Genomic DNA, 15,876 nt, shown 5'->3' on the forward strand with positions numbered 1-15,876 from the left:
GGCTGTGAGCATCGGGTGTTGGTGGGGTCGTGTGAACAGAGTGCAGACATGGCTGTGTGCACAGGGTGTAGACGAAGCTGTGTGGACCGAGGCTGTGTGCACTGAGGCTGTTTGCACAGGGTGTAGACATGGCTGTGTGCACAGGGCCCCTGTGTTTCCTCTTGTGTCCTCACTGTAAGAGGGGCCTGGGGACAGCTCAGAGAAGGGGCTCCCTAAACACCCACTGGAGACAGATGTGTGGCAGGGGGAAGCAGGGCTGCTGAGCCACTGCCACCCACCCAGGTCAGCCCGCACTGTGCTCCGAGGCACCCTGCCACCTACAGAATGGAGACTGAGTCACTCCCACCTACACGCATGCACTGTCCCCACCATAAAAGCCCTCACTGCTTTCCTAATCCTGAGAACGGGCTGTCACTCTCTCCCTCTCAAGTCTCAGTAGGATCACACAGTTACAGCTCTCACCGTCCCACCCACCCAGCCCTGTGGCCCCAAGGAACACACAGAGCCCCCGGCTGTCCCCGCAGCCAGGCTAAGAGGTCCTCCATTTAAAAGAGTCCTCGGTATGGGGCTGGAGAGGACGTAAGTTAGGCTCCTAGCATCCCTATCAGTGAGCTCACAACCGCCTGTACCTCTGACCCCAGGGGATCTGACACCCTCCTTCTGACCTCTTCGGACACCTGCATTCAAGTGTGCAAAGCACACTTATGCATTAGAACACCAGGTTGGCACCCTCACATACAAAATCCCACACTATTTTTTTCCTTTCCTGTTCACGGCTAGGAAATAGCTAGCCTCGCACAATTCTGCTAATGGCATTGTGTTCTATTTTAATTCTCACTAATGCACTGTGACAGCAAAAGGACCCCAAGAAAAACACTGGTCCATTGGAACATCCCCCACTGCAAGTATTGTGATGCTTAAGTTAATCACGATTGCCATCTTGATCTAGAATCTCATCTCCAGATTAGGTTACCTGAGCGGAGAAGAGCCACACTGAGTGTGGGTGGCACCGTCCCCTAGGCTGGGGCCCTGGACTGAACACAAAGGACAGAACTGAGCAGTGGCAGTCATCCCTGTCTGCTTCCTGACTGCGGATGACACATGACCAGCCGCCACACATGCCTGCCACCGTGGCCTCTCGCTGTGATGGGCTGTACCCTCAAACCAAGATCCAAAGCAAACCCTTTCCTTCTTAAGTGGCCTTTGCCAAGGAAATCACTAATCCAGCGTCCTGGGTACCAAAGTGCACTAGGTAAGTCTGTATTTTCTAACAAATAGAATCAAAAGCTATAGGAAACCATGAATCTTGTCCGTATGACCCCTATGACCTGGCTGTAGCAACATATTCAGCCTTCTAAATAATGGTGCCCGGTGCCTGGGTTAGACCAGCTCCGCTATTTCCTCCAGGCTGGGTTATATGTTGTGGAGAAAATTCATGCCCAGAAGCGTTAACATGCACACAAGAGCAAACAGAATCAGGATAGCCCACAGTTATCACAGGTCTATCATCTACCTCACCTGGTAGACCAGGCTGGCCAGGAACTTACTGTGTAAACCAGGCTGGTGTCACAGACTGTAATCCCAAGTGCTAGGACTAAAGGCATGCTCACCACACCCAGCTCTGGCCTGGGCCCAGCTTAATGGAAAGAGCACCTTTCTTCCAAATGAGATCTCAGGATAATCTCCACCCTTGGGCAGATTTTCTTTAGCAGAGGGGTCCGCCAAAGACTGGAATCTCTGTGGTCTTAAGCTTCCAATCCCACCCACGCACCAAAGTCATTTGGAGAACCCCTGCCTCAAAATGAATTTTGGAATACTTCAAAACTACACAAGTAATAAAGTCCCGAGTGCTGAAGGCCCCTGTGCCAACCACCCGGCATCGCTAGCTGCTGGACTTGACCAGGCTGGCATGTTGGCTTTTGCCTTTAAAAGCAAATTGTCAAGGAAGTCTTTAATCATGAAAGACTGCCAATTGCCATTCAGGGTAAAAATGAGGAGGAAACCTCACACTTTTTAAAATCAGAATTTTTTTAATGATATATTTCTTTATTATATGTAAATACAATGTAGCTGTCTTCAGACACACCAGAAGAGGGCATCAGATCCCATTACATATGGTTGTGAGCCACCATGTAGTTGCTGGGATTTGAACTCAGGACCTCTGGAAGAGCAGTCAGTGCTCTAACCGCTGAGCCATCTCTCCAGCCCCCAACCTCACACTTTTTTAAGAAGGCAAAAGGAAAGACCTGCGGTGAGAGCCAGGACCCGACTGGCCCAGACCAGCAGCTCATATTCGGGAAGCAAGCAGTGTCATCAAACCCTGACTCTACACCAGTCACTGAGCGCCCCAAGGCAGGTGTCACCTCTCTGCCAGGGGACGGTGACAACAGTCCACGTCTTGGAGTCTGAGAGAAGTTAGCACTAATGTGTGTATCTGTACACTTGTATTGTCCCAACTCCTGGGGATCTAAGTAGAAGGTTCTATTTAGATGAGGAGTTCATGGCCAGCCTGAGCTAGACAGGGAGCTCTAACGTCAAAATTAATAACGATACTCATAATAACAACAATAATTGAAGTTAGTATATAATCTTTAAAACTAATTAATATATTTTAAAAGCAACCAAGAAAGTATGGTGCAGAGCAGGCACTTTGTGTCACTGCCTATTGTAATGAATAAAGTTTTATTGTGCAGTCACACCATAAACAATGAGAGAGTCAAGCGGTGAGGTCAGAGATCAAAACACCTGCCTACTGTCTTTACTTTGTAGCCCTTTCTAGAAAATGGCTGGGGATGTGGCTTTGTGACAGCGAACTTGCCTAACCTTGGTTCCAGGACAGAACTGAAAGGGGCATGAGGAGCGGAGGGGAGATAATGAGGAAGAGGAAGGAGAGAGAGGAGGAGGGGGAGACGAGCCCCTGCCCCACCCCCACCCCCAGCCGGGGGACGGGTCCCCATCTTACTATTAGCATGGTCACCAGCTGGTTCTTCTTGGCCACCTGGGAGTGTGAGAAAATGCAGTCCAGCACCTGGGTCATGTCCGGCTTGAACTGCTCCCTCAGGTTGATCACGCACTTGTCATAGTGGGCTGTGGGGGAGACAGGAGACCCAGAAGGGTGAGGCCAGGACACCTCCCTCCCCTCTCACCCGGCCCAGAGATGTGGCCCCTCCTTCCCCCGCCCCACCCATAGCTTGTGGCACCTCCCCCTTCGCCCCACACAGAGTTTGTGGCCCCTCCCTCCCAGCCCCGCCCAGAGCTTGTGGCCCTTCCTTCCCCCCAATCCTTACCCCCCACCCCGCCCAGAGCTGTGGCCCCTCCCCTCTCACCCTGCCCAGGGGTGTGGTCCCTCCTTTCCCCGCCCTATCCATAGCTTGTGGCACCTCCCTCCTTCGCCCCGCCCAGAGCTTGTGGCCCCTCCTTCCCCAGCCCCGCCCAGAGTTTGTGGCCCCTCCCTCCACAGCCCCGCCCAGAGCTTGCTGCATCTCCCCCCCCCCTTCGCCCCGCCCAGAGCTTGTGGCTGACACCAGTGGGGGAATGGCGTCTCTTGCCTTGCTGGAAATGATGCTCCACGTTCAGATATCTCCTCAGGAGGTCCAGCACCACAGCCTTCATGTAGCCACGGGTCCCGCTGCGGTATCTGAGGAACCAAAAGCAGCCCTGTCGCCATGCCTGCCAGCGCAGGAACTGGCTGTCCATTATGACTTTAAGAAGGGGAAGGAAGCACAGGACGGAGGTCCACGCTTGCAAGGGCGCTCAACCTATAAGGACTATGGGTTGGAGGGTGGCCTGAACTATACGGGGAGACCCTTCCTCAGAAAACCAGGGGCCGGGATGTAGCTTCGTGGTAGAGCACTGTCGTAGTATGTGCATGTGCAAAGCCCTGGTTTGCAAGCAACATTGCAAGGGGGAAAGGAAGAAGAGGAGGAGGGGGAAGGGAGGGTAGAAAGGAGAAAAATAAAGGGAAGGGAGGAAAAAGGGAAAGAGGAGGAGGAGAAATGAGGGGAGGGCGTGGGAGAAGGAGGAGGGAGGATGGCAGAAGGGGCGAGGAAGGAGGAGGAAGAGGAAGGGAGGAGGGGGGAGGTAAAGGGAGGGAGGGGGAGGAGTTGTAAAGCATCTGGAGTGCAATCCAAATCCTCACGTCAAAGGAGCTTTGACTTCCATCAAACCATGGTCCAGCCTGGGCTAGCACCCAGAACTTTATTAGCTCCTAGACAGTTTCTTCTCAGGCCCAGAGAGAAGGGAAACCCTCAAGAGTTCAGCTACTCACAAAGTTGATTTTTAGCAGATTTTATCCATAAAACCAAAAAGCTTCCAATTAGCTATGCAACGCACAAAGCTGTTTTTAAAAGTCAGATCTTGGAAGACATTTGCCAAGACACTTCCTGCGGATTTCCCTTCCTTTTGAAACAAGCGCCGTGTGTTATCCCTCCACATTTTTCTCTCTTCTGTAATATTTCTAAACACAGGGCATGCGCTCCCTTTCGTCTCCGGCTCCCCGTGCTGGGGTCGAAGCCAGGGCTTCCTACGCCTGCTACTCGCCCCGGACGGACGGCCTGGGATGCACTCGCCTCTGGACTAGCTGTACGATGCTCTGCGTGTTCATGAAGAAGACCTCTCGGTCCGCCTTCCGCTGCAGGGTGGCGGCGTGGCAGTCCAGGATGGTGGCTATCTGGGTGAGAACACACAACAGGTCGGGCCACTGCGGGCCTCATGATCCACTCACTACAGGGTAGTATTATGAGGGACCCGCCATGGGCTCCCAGGGAGGTCCCAGACTGGTCGCACTCAAAGCCCCAAGCCACCTGGCCTCTGCGTAACAGCCTTGTTCACCCTTCCGATGTCTCCCTGGGGCCCCAGGACCCCAGAATGACAACAGTCTCATAGAGGTGTGGCCGAACTGTACGATGGTTCGATCCACGCTCTAGACAGGACCCAGAAGAGGAAGGAGTGTCCAGCAATGGTGTGGGCACGGGGGGTGGGGGGGGTGTCAGAGCTCATGTGATTGTTGTACCTGCTTTTTTAAATTACTGTGGTGTGTGTGTGTGTATGTGTGTGCATGTGTGGTGTGGTATATATGAAGGCCACTGTTCATGTGGAGGTCAGAAGCTAACTTCCTGGAACCGGTTCTACATTCACGTGGGTTCTGAGGATCCAGCTCAGGCCACCGTACTTGCTTGGCAAGCATCTCTACCTGCTGAGCCATCTTAAGGCCTTCCCCCCAAAGAAGGATTTTTAAAGAAAACTAAAACTTGAGAAATTCCAGAAAAGTTCCAAGCGCATCCTTCTCTCGGTGGGGCCTCATCACTTCCGGTTGGGATACCCCTGCCTTCCTGCTCCAGCTGTGGTGTTATCTGCCGAGTGGGGTGGGGCGGGGCGGGTCACTCAACCGCGCCCAGCATCCTTTTCTAGCAGCGGGTCCTCGCCACCCCCCACCCCTCCCCTGGCGGCCACTAATAGACTTCCTTTCTACTCTGATCGCCCGTTCCGGACATTTCCTACGAGCGGCTCCTCGCCCTTAGCATAAGGCTCATCCTTGTGGGAGCATGAATCAGAACTCCGTTCCTCTACATGGCTGAGCAATATTCCAACCTTCAGGAGCTCGGGGTGTAGCTCAGTGGTAGAGTGCTTGCCTAGCATGCCTGAGGCCCAGCACTGCAAAAAACAGAACAGACAGTTTCCGCCTTTAGAATGGTTGACCTCTGGGAACCGCCTGACTTAGCTTCTCTAGTGGCAGAGGTGTGTGGGCAAGGAGGCAATGGTGGAGGCGGAGGGGAAACGACCCTGGAGTGCTCAACAGTGGGAAAACAAGCTATACAGGCAGAGAACATGAACCGTTTATACAGTAACGCAATATATGTACTTTCCATTCCGAAGATGCGTGAGGTTCACAGCCACGGGGCTTCAAAACCCATGACCCAGGGACAAGGTCCTACAGCTAATGACGTGAGCCAGCCTGTGCGGGACAGAGTCAGCTCTATTTGCACCCGTGACCTCCCCCCTGAGCCTGAGTGGTTGGTGCGAGACCTGGGGACTAGGGTGCGCATCAAACGCCTGACCCTTGGGAGAAAACACTGGGGTTCTACAGGAAAGGTTAAAAAGAAACCACGGGCGCACACACTTGGTGCTAGCCCAGGTCAGGAATGGGCGTAGGTGTGGCTGGGGCTGGCCGGGGCATGCACCTGCTGGCTGGGGAACTGGCAGAGCACCGAGGTGATGTTGCTGGCGTACTGGGCCATCACCCTGCGCACTGCCTTCTCCACGGGGGCCGGGATGCGGCCCGCCACGCTGGTCATGATCTCCTGCAGCTCCAGCAGAGGTAGGGAGGGGTGCCGTAGCGTCATCATGAGCTTCTGAACCCAGTCCTTCAGCTGCGGAGAGATAACCGCATCAGCCAGCCCTCATGTGCGTGGGCACCACCATTCCTGCGCACCGCTGTCGCCGTGGGCGCTCACCCAACTCAGCCCACTCAGGCAGGGAGAAAGGCTCCCGCTGACAGTAGCCACTCAACAACTCATGGAGATCTAGGCCCAGCAGCCTCTGAGGTAACCCAGGCTCCCCACATAGAGAGGGCCAGCATGGTGGTGGGGAGCAGATAGAGTCACGTGACAAGCGGGCTATTTCCTTATGCCCCAAGTCAAATCCAAAGATCTTTCTTTACCCATTTTCCTTTTTAGCTTGTTTTTATTATTTTTAAATTATATGCATGTGTCTGTGTCCGTCTGTAGGCTGTGCACATGAATGCTGGAGCCCTCCGAGGCCAGAAAAGGGTGTTGGATGCCTGGAGCTGGAGTTACAGACACTTGTGAGCCGCCCCACGTGGGCGCTGGCATCCCGCCAAATGTGGGTGCTCCGGAAGAGCAGTGCGAGGCCCCCAAGCACTGGGCCCCTGAGCAAGCTCCGCCCTCTTCGGCTGCTTTCCGTTTGGTGTTTTAGAGACAGCCATAGCAAGCAGGTAGAATAATCACTCTCCCCATTCAAGATTGAAAGGGAAACAGGTTATTTCAGTCACCCAAAGCTCCTCAGCTGGTAAGACGCCTTTCTGTGACAATGGTGCCCCACACAGGGCCCGTGGGCACAACCAGGCTCTCCCTCACCTTCATGCTGAAGAAGGGCTCGGGCAGGCAGTAGCCACTCATGACGTTGGTCAGATTTTCCAAGACGCTGTGGAACACCTGATGCAGCTTCTCCCCGAGGATGGGCAGAGTCTGCTGGGCAGGGAGCTGCCCTGTGAACGGCTGGGCCTGTGGGGCACAAGGAAGGATCAGGGACGGACCAGGGAGCCCGTGTGTGGGACACGAGGATGGGTCACAGATAGAACAGGACGGAAGACTGACCTGAGAACCCAGCAGCCCATTCACCTGAGACCTGATTAAAAACCAAGAGACAACAGCGTCCGGGAAACCAGCGTCACTAAGTTCTAGTCTGGATCCAGGGTTTTCAAATTATCCCCTTTGCAAACAGCACAAACTTGGTAACTTAGACTCGATTTTAGAGTGAATTAGTTCCTATCCTTGTTCTAAGTTGTTTCTAAAGATTTATTTTATGTACATGAGTGCACTGTAGCTGTCGTCAGACACTCCAGAAGAGGGCGTCAGATCTCATTACGGATGGTTGTGAGCCACCATGTGGTTGCTGGGAATTGAACTCAGGACCTCTGGAAGTGCAGTCAGCGCACCAGCCCCGTTTTTGTTTTTGTTTGTTTGTTTGTTTTTTATAATGACTATCTCCCTATTTTCTTTTTGGTTTCCTTTATAGGTTCTGGCCTTGTTTCATTTTTGCCACATAGTACAGGTCAGCCTCGAACTCACATCCCTCACACTTCAGTCTGGAATACTGAGACTGCAGGTCTGCACCACCATGCCTGGCTTAAATAATGTGATTTAAAGGTTTAAATTTATTTTGGAGTGAAGGTTTCAGGTGTGTGTATTGGGAGTGGGGTGTGTTCACAGGCGTGCGGTGCCCGTGGAGGCCGGAGGCACTGGTTGTGCCCACCAGGCATGGCAGCTGGGAACCAAAACCCAGGTCCTCTCCAAGAGCAGCAGCTGCCCTTGATCAGAGTGACCTCTCCAGGCCTGGGATTTCAACATGCAAAGCACACGCTCCAACACTGAGCTCTACACTAAGGGAAGTCCGCCAGTGACAAATCAACTAGTGATGCCTGACTCCGGCCGTCATCTGAGGAGCCCAGAATAGTCGATCCCGAGGGGGAAGATGCAGACGGAGTATGGCTGCCGGGACTGGAGGAGGAGGGAGTAGAGAGTGGGTATCTGGAGAGCACGGGTTTTAGTTCTGTAAGAAGACGGGTTCTGAGCAGTGCTGGTGTTTGCTCAACAGCACAGGCTTAACACCTGGGATGTTCAAAATGGAGAGGCAGGGCCGGTGCAGGGGAGCTCGGTGGATGAGGCCCAACATGCATGAGACCCGGGGTTCTGTTCCCCAGCGTATGGACACTGATGGACACGCACACGCATGCACACACACACAGAGTACAGAGAGGAATAGAGAGGGGTGAAGATACTAAGTTATGTATATTCAAACACAATCTTAAAAAACATGGAAATCTAAGTATTATGGGTTTTTTTTGTTTTTTGTTTTGTTTTGGAGACAGGGTTTCTCTGTGTAGCCCTGGCTGTCCTGGAACTCACTCTGTAGACCAGGCTGGCCGTGAACTCAGAAATCCTCCTGCCTCTGCCTCCCGAGTGCTGGGATTACAGGTGTGCGCCACCATTGCCTGGCTCTAAGTATTACATTAATAATGCATCAGTGGAGGTTCACTGTGATCGATGGGTCATGTAATCACAATAATTACATTAATGGTAATTAGCAATAAATACTGTTAAATTAATCATAGGGAAATGGGGTGCATGGAATGTGAGTACCCTTTGTGTGATCTCTTATCCTGCAAATCTACAGCTGTGTGAAAGATAAAATCTGGTTTATATAGCACATACTACTTGAAGAAAATAATACGTTAAAGGTGGCCCTGATTGCTCACAGAACCTGGCATGATTACAAGTACAAATTACATATACACATACATCATATATATATACACATATCTATATGTATGTATATATATACACACACCATATATATACACACATATATGTGCACATCATATACACATACACATATATCATATATATCATATAAATATATATCATATACATATATACATAAGCATACATCATTTACACATACACATACATCATATACATATATATATATACATATATATATACACATATACATATGGGTAGTGAGATAGCTCAACAGGTAAACGCTGGCCATATAAGTTCTGAACCCATAGTAGGAGAGAACCAACTCCCCAACGTTGTCCTTCAACCTCTACTCACACAGGATGGCACACACACACTCACACACACATCATAATAGCACCACAAACAACAACGACGACAACAGTAACAGTTAATACAATACATGTTAAACCCACGGGCTGGTGCACTTCAATGCTGGAGTGCTTGCCGACCATGATCAGGACCTCGGATTCATCCTCGGCACTGAAAGCTAAAGGCAGCTTCATGGGTGGGGTGGGGAATCTCGTCACCGTGAGAGTGGGCTGGCCACGCCTGAGGCAGGTCCCTCCAGCCAGAGGGAACAGGCTCCAGGAGGGAGACTAGTGAAGACTCCCGAAACCAGGGAGAGGGACAGAGGGAAAACCACAGCTGTGGTCATGGGGGAGGGCCTCTGCCTGGATCTTGGTCTTTGCCCCAAGCAAGATTAAAAGCTGGGAAGGGAATGGAGAAGACAGAGGCATGGCTGCCACATTACATCATCACCCGAGCCTAGTGTGTCTGTGAATGATGCAGACCGGGACAGGAACGGAGAGACCCTGGGCTGCTCTCTCTGAACAGGACGACACGGTGGGACCTTCTGGGCCAAACCAAAGCAGCTAGGACCACATGCCACATACCGCGTGCACTTTTGAAGGGTCATCGAGTTCTAGCCTCGCCACCACACAGCCAGCCTCCAGGATAACCCCCGGGCGCTTGATGTACCTCACCCGGCCGCTCTCCTGCACACTCAGGGTCATGATCATCTTCATCACCTGTTCGGCACAGAGGTAGGTCAGAGTTCCCCGGGGTCAGCACCCAGAGTCACCAAAAGCTTGTGGCTGTGGAGCGGGGATTGTGTCATCATGGTGACAACAAATCTCTGGGTGCCACTCACGCACAAGACAAAGAACCCATCATTTCTCCCAGCGTGTGCCATCCAGGAATGAGCTCCGTCTACAAGGCCAGTCACGGAGGCAGGTGTGTGCCACCCCTTTCATGGACACAGAAGCTGCTTTTCTCTTTTCAATTTGTGGGGCTGGGGGCGGAAACACCGGGGCATCATGCGTGCTAGACAAACACTCTACCACTGAGCTGCAGCTACACGACCCCTCCTATTTCCAAAGTAAGACCTCTCTCTTAGAAACACAGTTAAATCCTATTACCCACAGCGGTTAGCACAAAGTCAGTGGAAAGGCAATAGATTGTGTGGACGGTGGCTGTGCCATGTGACTATAAGGATGCTGACCCGGAAGTTGATAACCTAATGACACCATAGCTGTGCCTGAGCTGTCGTGTGTTTGTGGCGATGCTGGTGTACTACTCGTCTGGTAAAGTGCAGCACACACTTAACGCTGAGACACTGTGGGCCTCTGGCATCCCATGCTTGGTTGGGGCTCATGCCAACCTCAAGTGATTGACTGACACCTTCAAGGTCTGTGCAAATATGCTATGCAATGTTCACATGACAAAGAAGCTGTCCAGGACATATTTGGGACATATTTCTCAGAATACATCTGTGATGGTTCGTATATGCTTGGCCCAAGGAGTGGTACTATTGGGAGGTGTGGCCTTGTTGGAGTAGGTGTGGCTTTGTTGGAGTGGGTGTGGCCTTGTTGGGGTGGGTGTGGTCTTGGAGTGGGTGTGGCCTTGTTGGAGTAGGTGTGGCCTTGTTGGAGTGGGTATGGTCTTGTTGGAGTAGGTGTGGCCTTGTTGGGGTGGGTGTGGTCTTGGAGTGGGTGTGGCCTTGTTGGAGTAGGTGTGGCCTTGTGGGTGTTGGCTTTAATATACTTGTCCTAGCTGCCTGGAAGCAGTATTCTCCTAGCAGCCTTCAGATGAAGATGTAGAACTCTCAGCTCCTGCACCATGCCTGCCTGGACGATGCCATGCTCCTGCCTTGATGATAATGGACTGAACCTCTGAACCTGTCAGCCAGCCCCAATTAACTGTTGTCCTTCTAAGACTTGCCTGGGTCATGGTGTCTGTCCACAGCAGTACAACCCTAAGACAACATCCTATCAATGAACAACACACCACCCTAGGCCACCCTCCCCACGCCCTCCCCACCCCCTCCCCACCCCCAGCTGTAGAAAGCAGACATTCAACCCCATGCCCATGGCTGAGGGCGCACCCCAGAGAGTGCTTTGAAAAATGAAGCACCTGCCTGAGGTCTGTCCTGCATCTCATTTGCCTGACCCGGTGTCTGAAAATGCCTAAGACATGAGATTTGGCCACGGTACCAACTGTGGAGCCACGGGACCATGCTGCTCCCTGCTCGGCTGTCCCTAGGCCCAGAACCCCATCCGTCACCTCTGTGAAAGCTGCCTGTCTGTGAGCCTTGGCGTCCGCTCTGTAAACTGGTGGCTACTCCTCTGCCTCACATAATTGAGGTGAAGAGCCGGCCTGCGCTGGAAGTCCGTCCTCCATACAAACATTCCCTTGTCTCACGGCGGACAGCCGGGGCGCCAGGCGTGCAGCTTGGCTCTGGGTGCTCTCAAGCAAGATCCTCAGCTCACCCCCTGGGCCTGATTCCTCCATGCGGACAGCAGGAATCACATGTGTGCACGCCTCAGGAACTCACTGACGTTATCAACAACAGGGTTGGGGTGTAGCTCAGTGTTATAACGCTTGTCGGACATACTTTAGGTCTTAGGGGCCATCCTCAGTAATGTAATATATGTGTGTGTGTGTGTGTGTGTGTGTATGTGTGTGTGTGTGTGTATGTATATATATGTATCTATATATCTATACATGTGTATACATTTATACACACATATGCATACATATATATGTGTGCATATGTATATATGTGTGTGAGTATATATACATATGTATGTGTGTATATATATATTTATATTTACTTTAATGCACTTAGATCAGCAGCCACGGCATGGTCAGTGCTCATTCTGTGATGGCCTCTGGTTTTAATCATTGCTATTATCATTACTAAGCACTTTTTTGTTTTTGTTTTTGTTTTTGTTTGGTTTTTCGAGACAGGGTTTCTCTGTGTAGCCCTAGCTGTCCTGGAACTCACTCTATAGACCAGGCTGGCCTCGAACTCAGAAATCTGCCTGCCTCTGCCTCCCAAGTGCTGGAATTAAAGGTGTGCGCCACTACTGCCCCTTGTTTTGTTTTTTTGAGACAAGATTTCTCTGTGTATTCCTGGCTATTCCAGAACTCACTCCGTAAACCAGGCTAGCCCAGAAATCAGAGATCCTCCTCCCTCTGCCTCCCAGGTGCTGGAACTAATGGCGTGTGACACCACCACCTGGCGCCAAGCAGTTCTTGCTCCTTCCCAGGAGATGTGTGCTGCTATCTGAGCTTTTTTAAAAGTATCCTTTGAATATCACCAGGAGTTGGATGAACCTCGGAGGCAGAGGAGCGAGCCAAGGGCGGCTAACTGAGGAACGGGGTTTCAGACCCACAGCTTCAGGGCAGGCTCTGCACTGACCTCCATCTCTGCGTAGCTGCTCCCAGCTTGCACATGGTCTCCGTCCTCCACCGTGTACTGCATCAGCTTCCCAGCCGAGGGGGATCTCAGGACGGTGGGGTCGTTTTCCTTTTCAAACACGCACGTCTTATTGCCAATAGTGATCCGGTAACTGCGGAGGGAAGGGAAGGGAGATGAGGGATGAGGCCCCGCAAGGGCGCCAGACTTTACGAATCTCCCCTCTCCGGGACAGGCGTTCACCCCGTCACCCTCTGCGAGGCCCCTGGGCCTTTATTTCTTCTGGCTGAAAATTAGTTTCTATTACTGACATAATACCCCCCAGGCCCTGACACAGCGAAATCAATCCATCAATAGATTAAATCAATACTATTCAATAACTCTTTAACTGATTCCAAATCCTTCCTTTAACTAAACTGGAGAAGACGGGGGTTTGGGCAGAGCCTAGGAGAAATCTTGAATATTCTCAGCAGATAGAGCATGGTTAGAAGACAGTCTAAGTATGCTAAGGTATAAAATACTGGGGACTGAGAAAGGGTACCCGTCGTCGACATGGCTTCCAGGAGGGCTCTAAGATGTGCACATACACATGCACATGCACACACACAAACACACACACAGAGTTATCCATGAGCACACAAGCACACACACACACACACACACACACACAGAGTTATCCATGAGCACACAAGCACACACACAAACACAGAGTTATTCATGAGCACACACACACACACACACACACACTTTGTTCTCTTTCATGAAGGTCTGGGTGGCCTCTCTGCCTGGGTCATCCCTGTACCACTGTGACTTCAGCATGGCCAGTCAATGGGAGCTGGATGAATCTGGACCCATCATGCAATGCTCCATGCCTACTGACCAGCCGCTGGCTTCTGCATCTGTTCCACGCCCATCCTCCAGGGCTATGGACCCTGCAGCTCAGACCCTGGCACCTCCACATTCAATACGCAGATTATGGAGCTGCTTGCCTCTAAATCCTCTAGTAACCATAAAGGCGTCGTGTGGGGTCCCTTACCTCCCCCCCCCCCCAATTCTTGCCAGATGCGTGGAGTTCCAGCCATGCACCCTCTCCAGATTCCCCACAATGAACCAGAGAACCCCAGGTCTACACAGACCAGCTTTGCATTTCAACGCCCACAGAGAGAGCGGCGCATGCGCCATGCTGCCCTGTCGGGCACGCGCACGGCCCTCACGCACCTGTCCACCTCTTCCTTCATGTACGTGGTGTAACTGCTGCCGTTGTAGGACAGGAGCAGCCCCCCGTCGTTAAGCCGATGGGCATCGATCTCGATGTGGCCGCCGTTCATGATGAGCACAAACATCGTCAGGGACTGTCGGGCCACCTGTGGGGACAGGCTCACGTCAGAATCCCCATGATGGTGGCGCAGAGGCTAGCAGTCTACTCCTGCCCCGGGTGTGGACAAGGCTTCAGGCTGCGGACACAGGGCCCATGTATCACTGTGCCTGGCGGGACTGCAGCTTGTACGCTGGGTGGGGCATCCTGAGGAGGGTTTATCAGGGACCTAGTCCACTAAAGCGTGTGTGCCTCCGACATTCCAATGCCTCAAACGAGATCTAAAAATAATAATAAAAAAAGCCACACCAAATAATTTAAAAAACAAAAAACCCCAAACGATTTTTTTTTCTTCTCAAGATAGGGTTTCTCTGTGTAGCCCTGGTTGTCCTGGAACTCACTCTGTAGACCAGGCTGGCCTCGAACTCAGAAATCCTCCTGCCTCTGCCTCTCAGAGTGCTGGGATTACAGGCGTGCGCCACCACTGCCTGGCTCCAAACTTTTTTTTTTTATTAAGAAAACAAAACAATTTTTTTAAAAAAGAAATTATTTAAAAAAAAAACTATTTTTTTTTTAAATTAAACGAGATCTTACTAGGAAGTGGGATCGCTGGTTCAGGAGGGCGGACCTTTCTTAGTCTTACAAAAGGGAGCCAGGGGTTGTGAGATGCCGCACCGCAGCAAAGGCATGTGTCAGGGTCATCAAGCCTGACGAGCTAAGCGTGATCCCGGGGACCCACACGGTGGGAAGAGAATCAGCTTCTGATGTTTGAGCTCCATGCACACGCTGTGGTATTCCCATACACTCAGATGCGCGCGCGCGCGCGCGCGCACACACACACACACACGCGCGCGCGCGTGCACACACACACGTGTGCACACACACATGAATAAATAAATTCAATTTAAAACAAATGTTTCCAGTTTTTCAAGACAGGGTTTTTCTGTGTCACCCTGGCTGTTCCGGAACTCCCTATGTAGACCAGGCTGCCTTTTGAACTCACAGAGATCCACCTGCCTCTGCCTCCCAAGCGCTGGGATTAAAGGCGTGCACCATCACCGCCTGGCTTCAATTTAAAATTTTTAAAGGAACTTCAAAGAGCTCCCTTGCCCTTCTCTGCCACATGAAGACACAGCAAAGGAAGGCACCCACTAGAGACCAGGACATGGGCCCTCAGAAGATACTGAATTGCTTCATGCCATGACCCTGAATGCCCCAGCCTCCGGACTGTGAGCAATGCCTTCTGCCGCTGACAAGACCCTGCTCTATGGCATTTAGCTATAAAAACCTGAATAGAGACACTTGAACATGGACTATAGCTTACTAGAGACCTGGGCCATTGGAGGGAGGCATGCGCAGTGAGCGCTCTGCCCAGGAGGGAGGCATTCGCAGTGATGCTCACTTCTTACCCCCAAGCATGTATCTTCATAACACACACATGTATTATATCACACATACACAAACGATTTCAGATAAAAGCCAGCATTCTTTCGGTTCCACTCAAGATTCCTCTTCTGTACTCAGACTGTCCAGGATCCGAGGCCGTGGAATACACAGCGACTCCTGAGGGACGCACTGCTCAGACCCCACTCCACTCCAGGTTCACAGAAGAAATGAAACACACTCCCATGGGGCTCAGAACACCGGGAGTTTCTGAGACGCACCGGCCTTTACCTTGAGAACATACTTGATGCCTCCGTAAATCAACTCGACATCCACAATGTTCAGTAGCGAATCAGCCGGGAGGACCTGGCCCCTGAAGGAAAGGCCATGCCTGCGTCAGGCCGGGAAGGAGCAGAGGTCCCCACAGCACTCCCTTG

General features: G+C 51.8%; 1 protein-coding gene and 1 long non-coding RNA gene across 7 annotated transcripts in view; one reads left to right on the plus strand and one right to left on the minus strand.

Moving 5' to 3' along the window:
- Acacb (acetyl-CoA carboxylase beta) overlaps positions 1-15,876 on the minus strand; it is a 112,726-nt gene that overhangs the window by 37,593 nt on the left and 59,257 nt on the right. For 4 of the 6 annotated variants that reach the window (XM_052169135.1, XM_052169136.1, XM_052169138.1 and 1 more), the window contains 10 exons: positions 15,731-15,812; positions 13,960-14,105; positions 12,745-12,895; positions 9,935-10,069; positions 7,095-7,241; positions 6,180-6,368; positions 5,590-5,652; positions 4,569-4,669; positions 3,549-3,637; positions 2,963-3,087 (listed from right to left, as the gene is read on the minus strand). In XM_052169135.1, the coding sequence (XP_052025095.1) occupies positions 2,963-3,087; positions 3,549-3,637; positions 4,569-4,669; positions 5,590-5,652; positions 6,180-6,368; positions 7,095-7,241; positions 9,935-10,069; positions 12,745-12,895; positions 13,960-14,105; positions 15,731-15,812 (1,228 nt within the window). The remainder of the gene's footprint in view (positions 1-2,962; positions 3,088-3,548; positions 3,638-4,568; positions 4,670-5,589; positions 5,653-6,179; positions 6,369-7,094; positions 7,242-9,934; positions 10,070-12,744; positions 12,896-13,959; positions 14,106-15,730; positions 15,813-15,876) is intronic. The other 2 variants (XM_052169137.1, XM_052169139.1) reach the window with 1 other exon arrangement.
- On the plus strand, positions 6,314-8,564 carry LOC127673406 (uncharacterized). The gene is made up of 3 exons (XR_007975152.1): positions 6,314-6,542; positions 6,726-6,952; positions 7,756-8,564. It is a non-coding gene; the product is annotated as an uncharacterized LOC127673406 (long non-coding RNA).

The sequence above is a fragment of the Apodemus sylvaticus genome, chromosome 22 (assembly GCF_947179515.1).
Source record: "Apodemus sylvaticus chromosome 22, mApoSyl1.1, whole genome shotgun sequence".
Classification (NCBI taxonomy): domain Eukaryota; kingdom Metazoa; phylum Chordata; class Mammalia; order Rodentia; family Muridae; genus Apodemus; species Apodemus sylvaticus.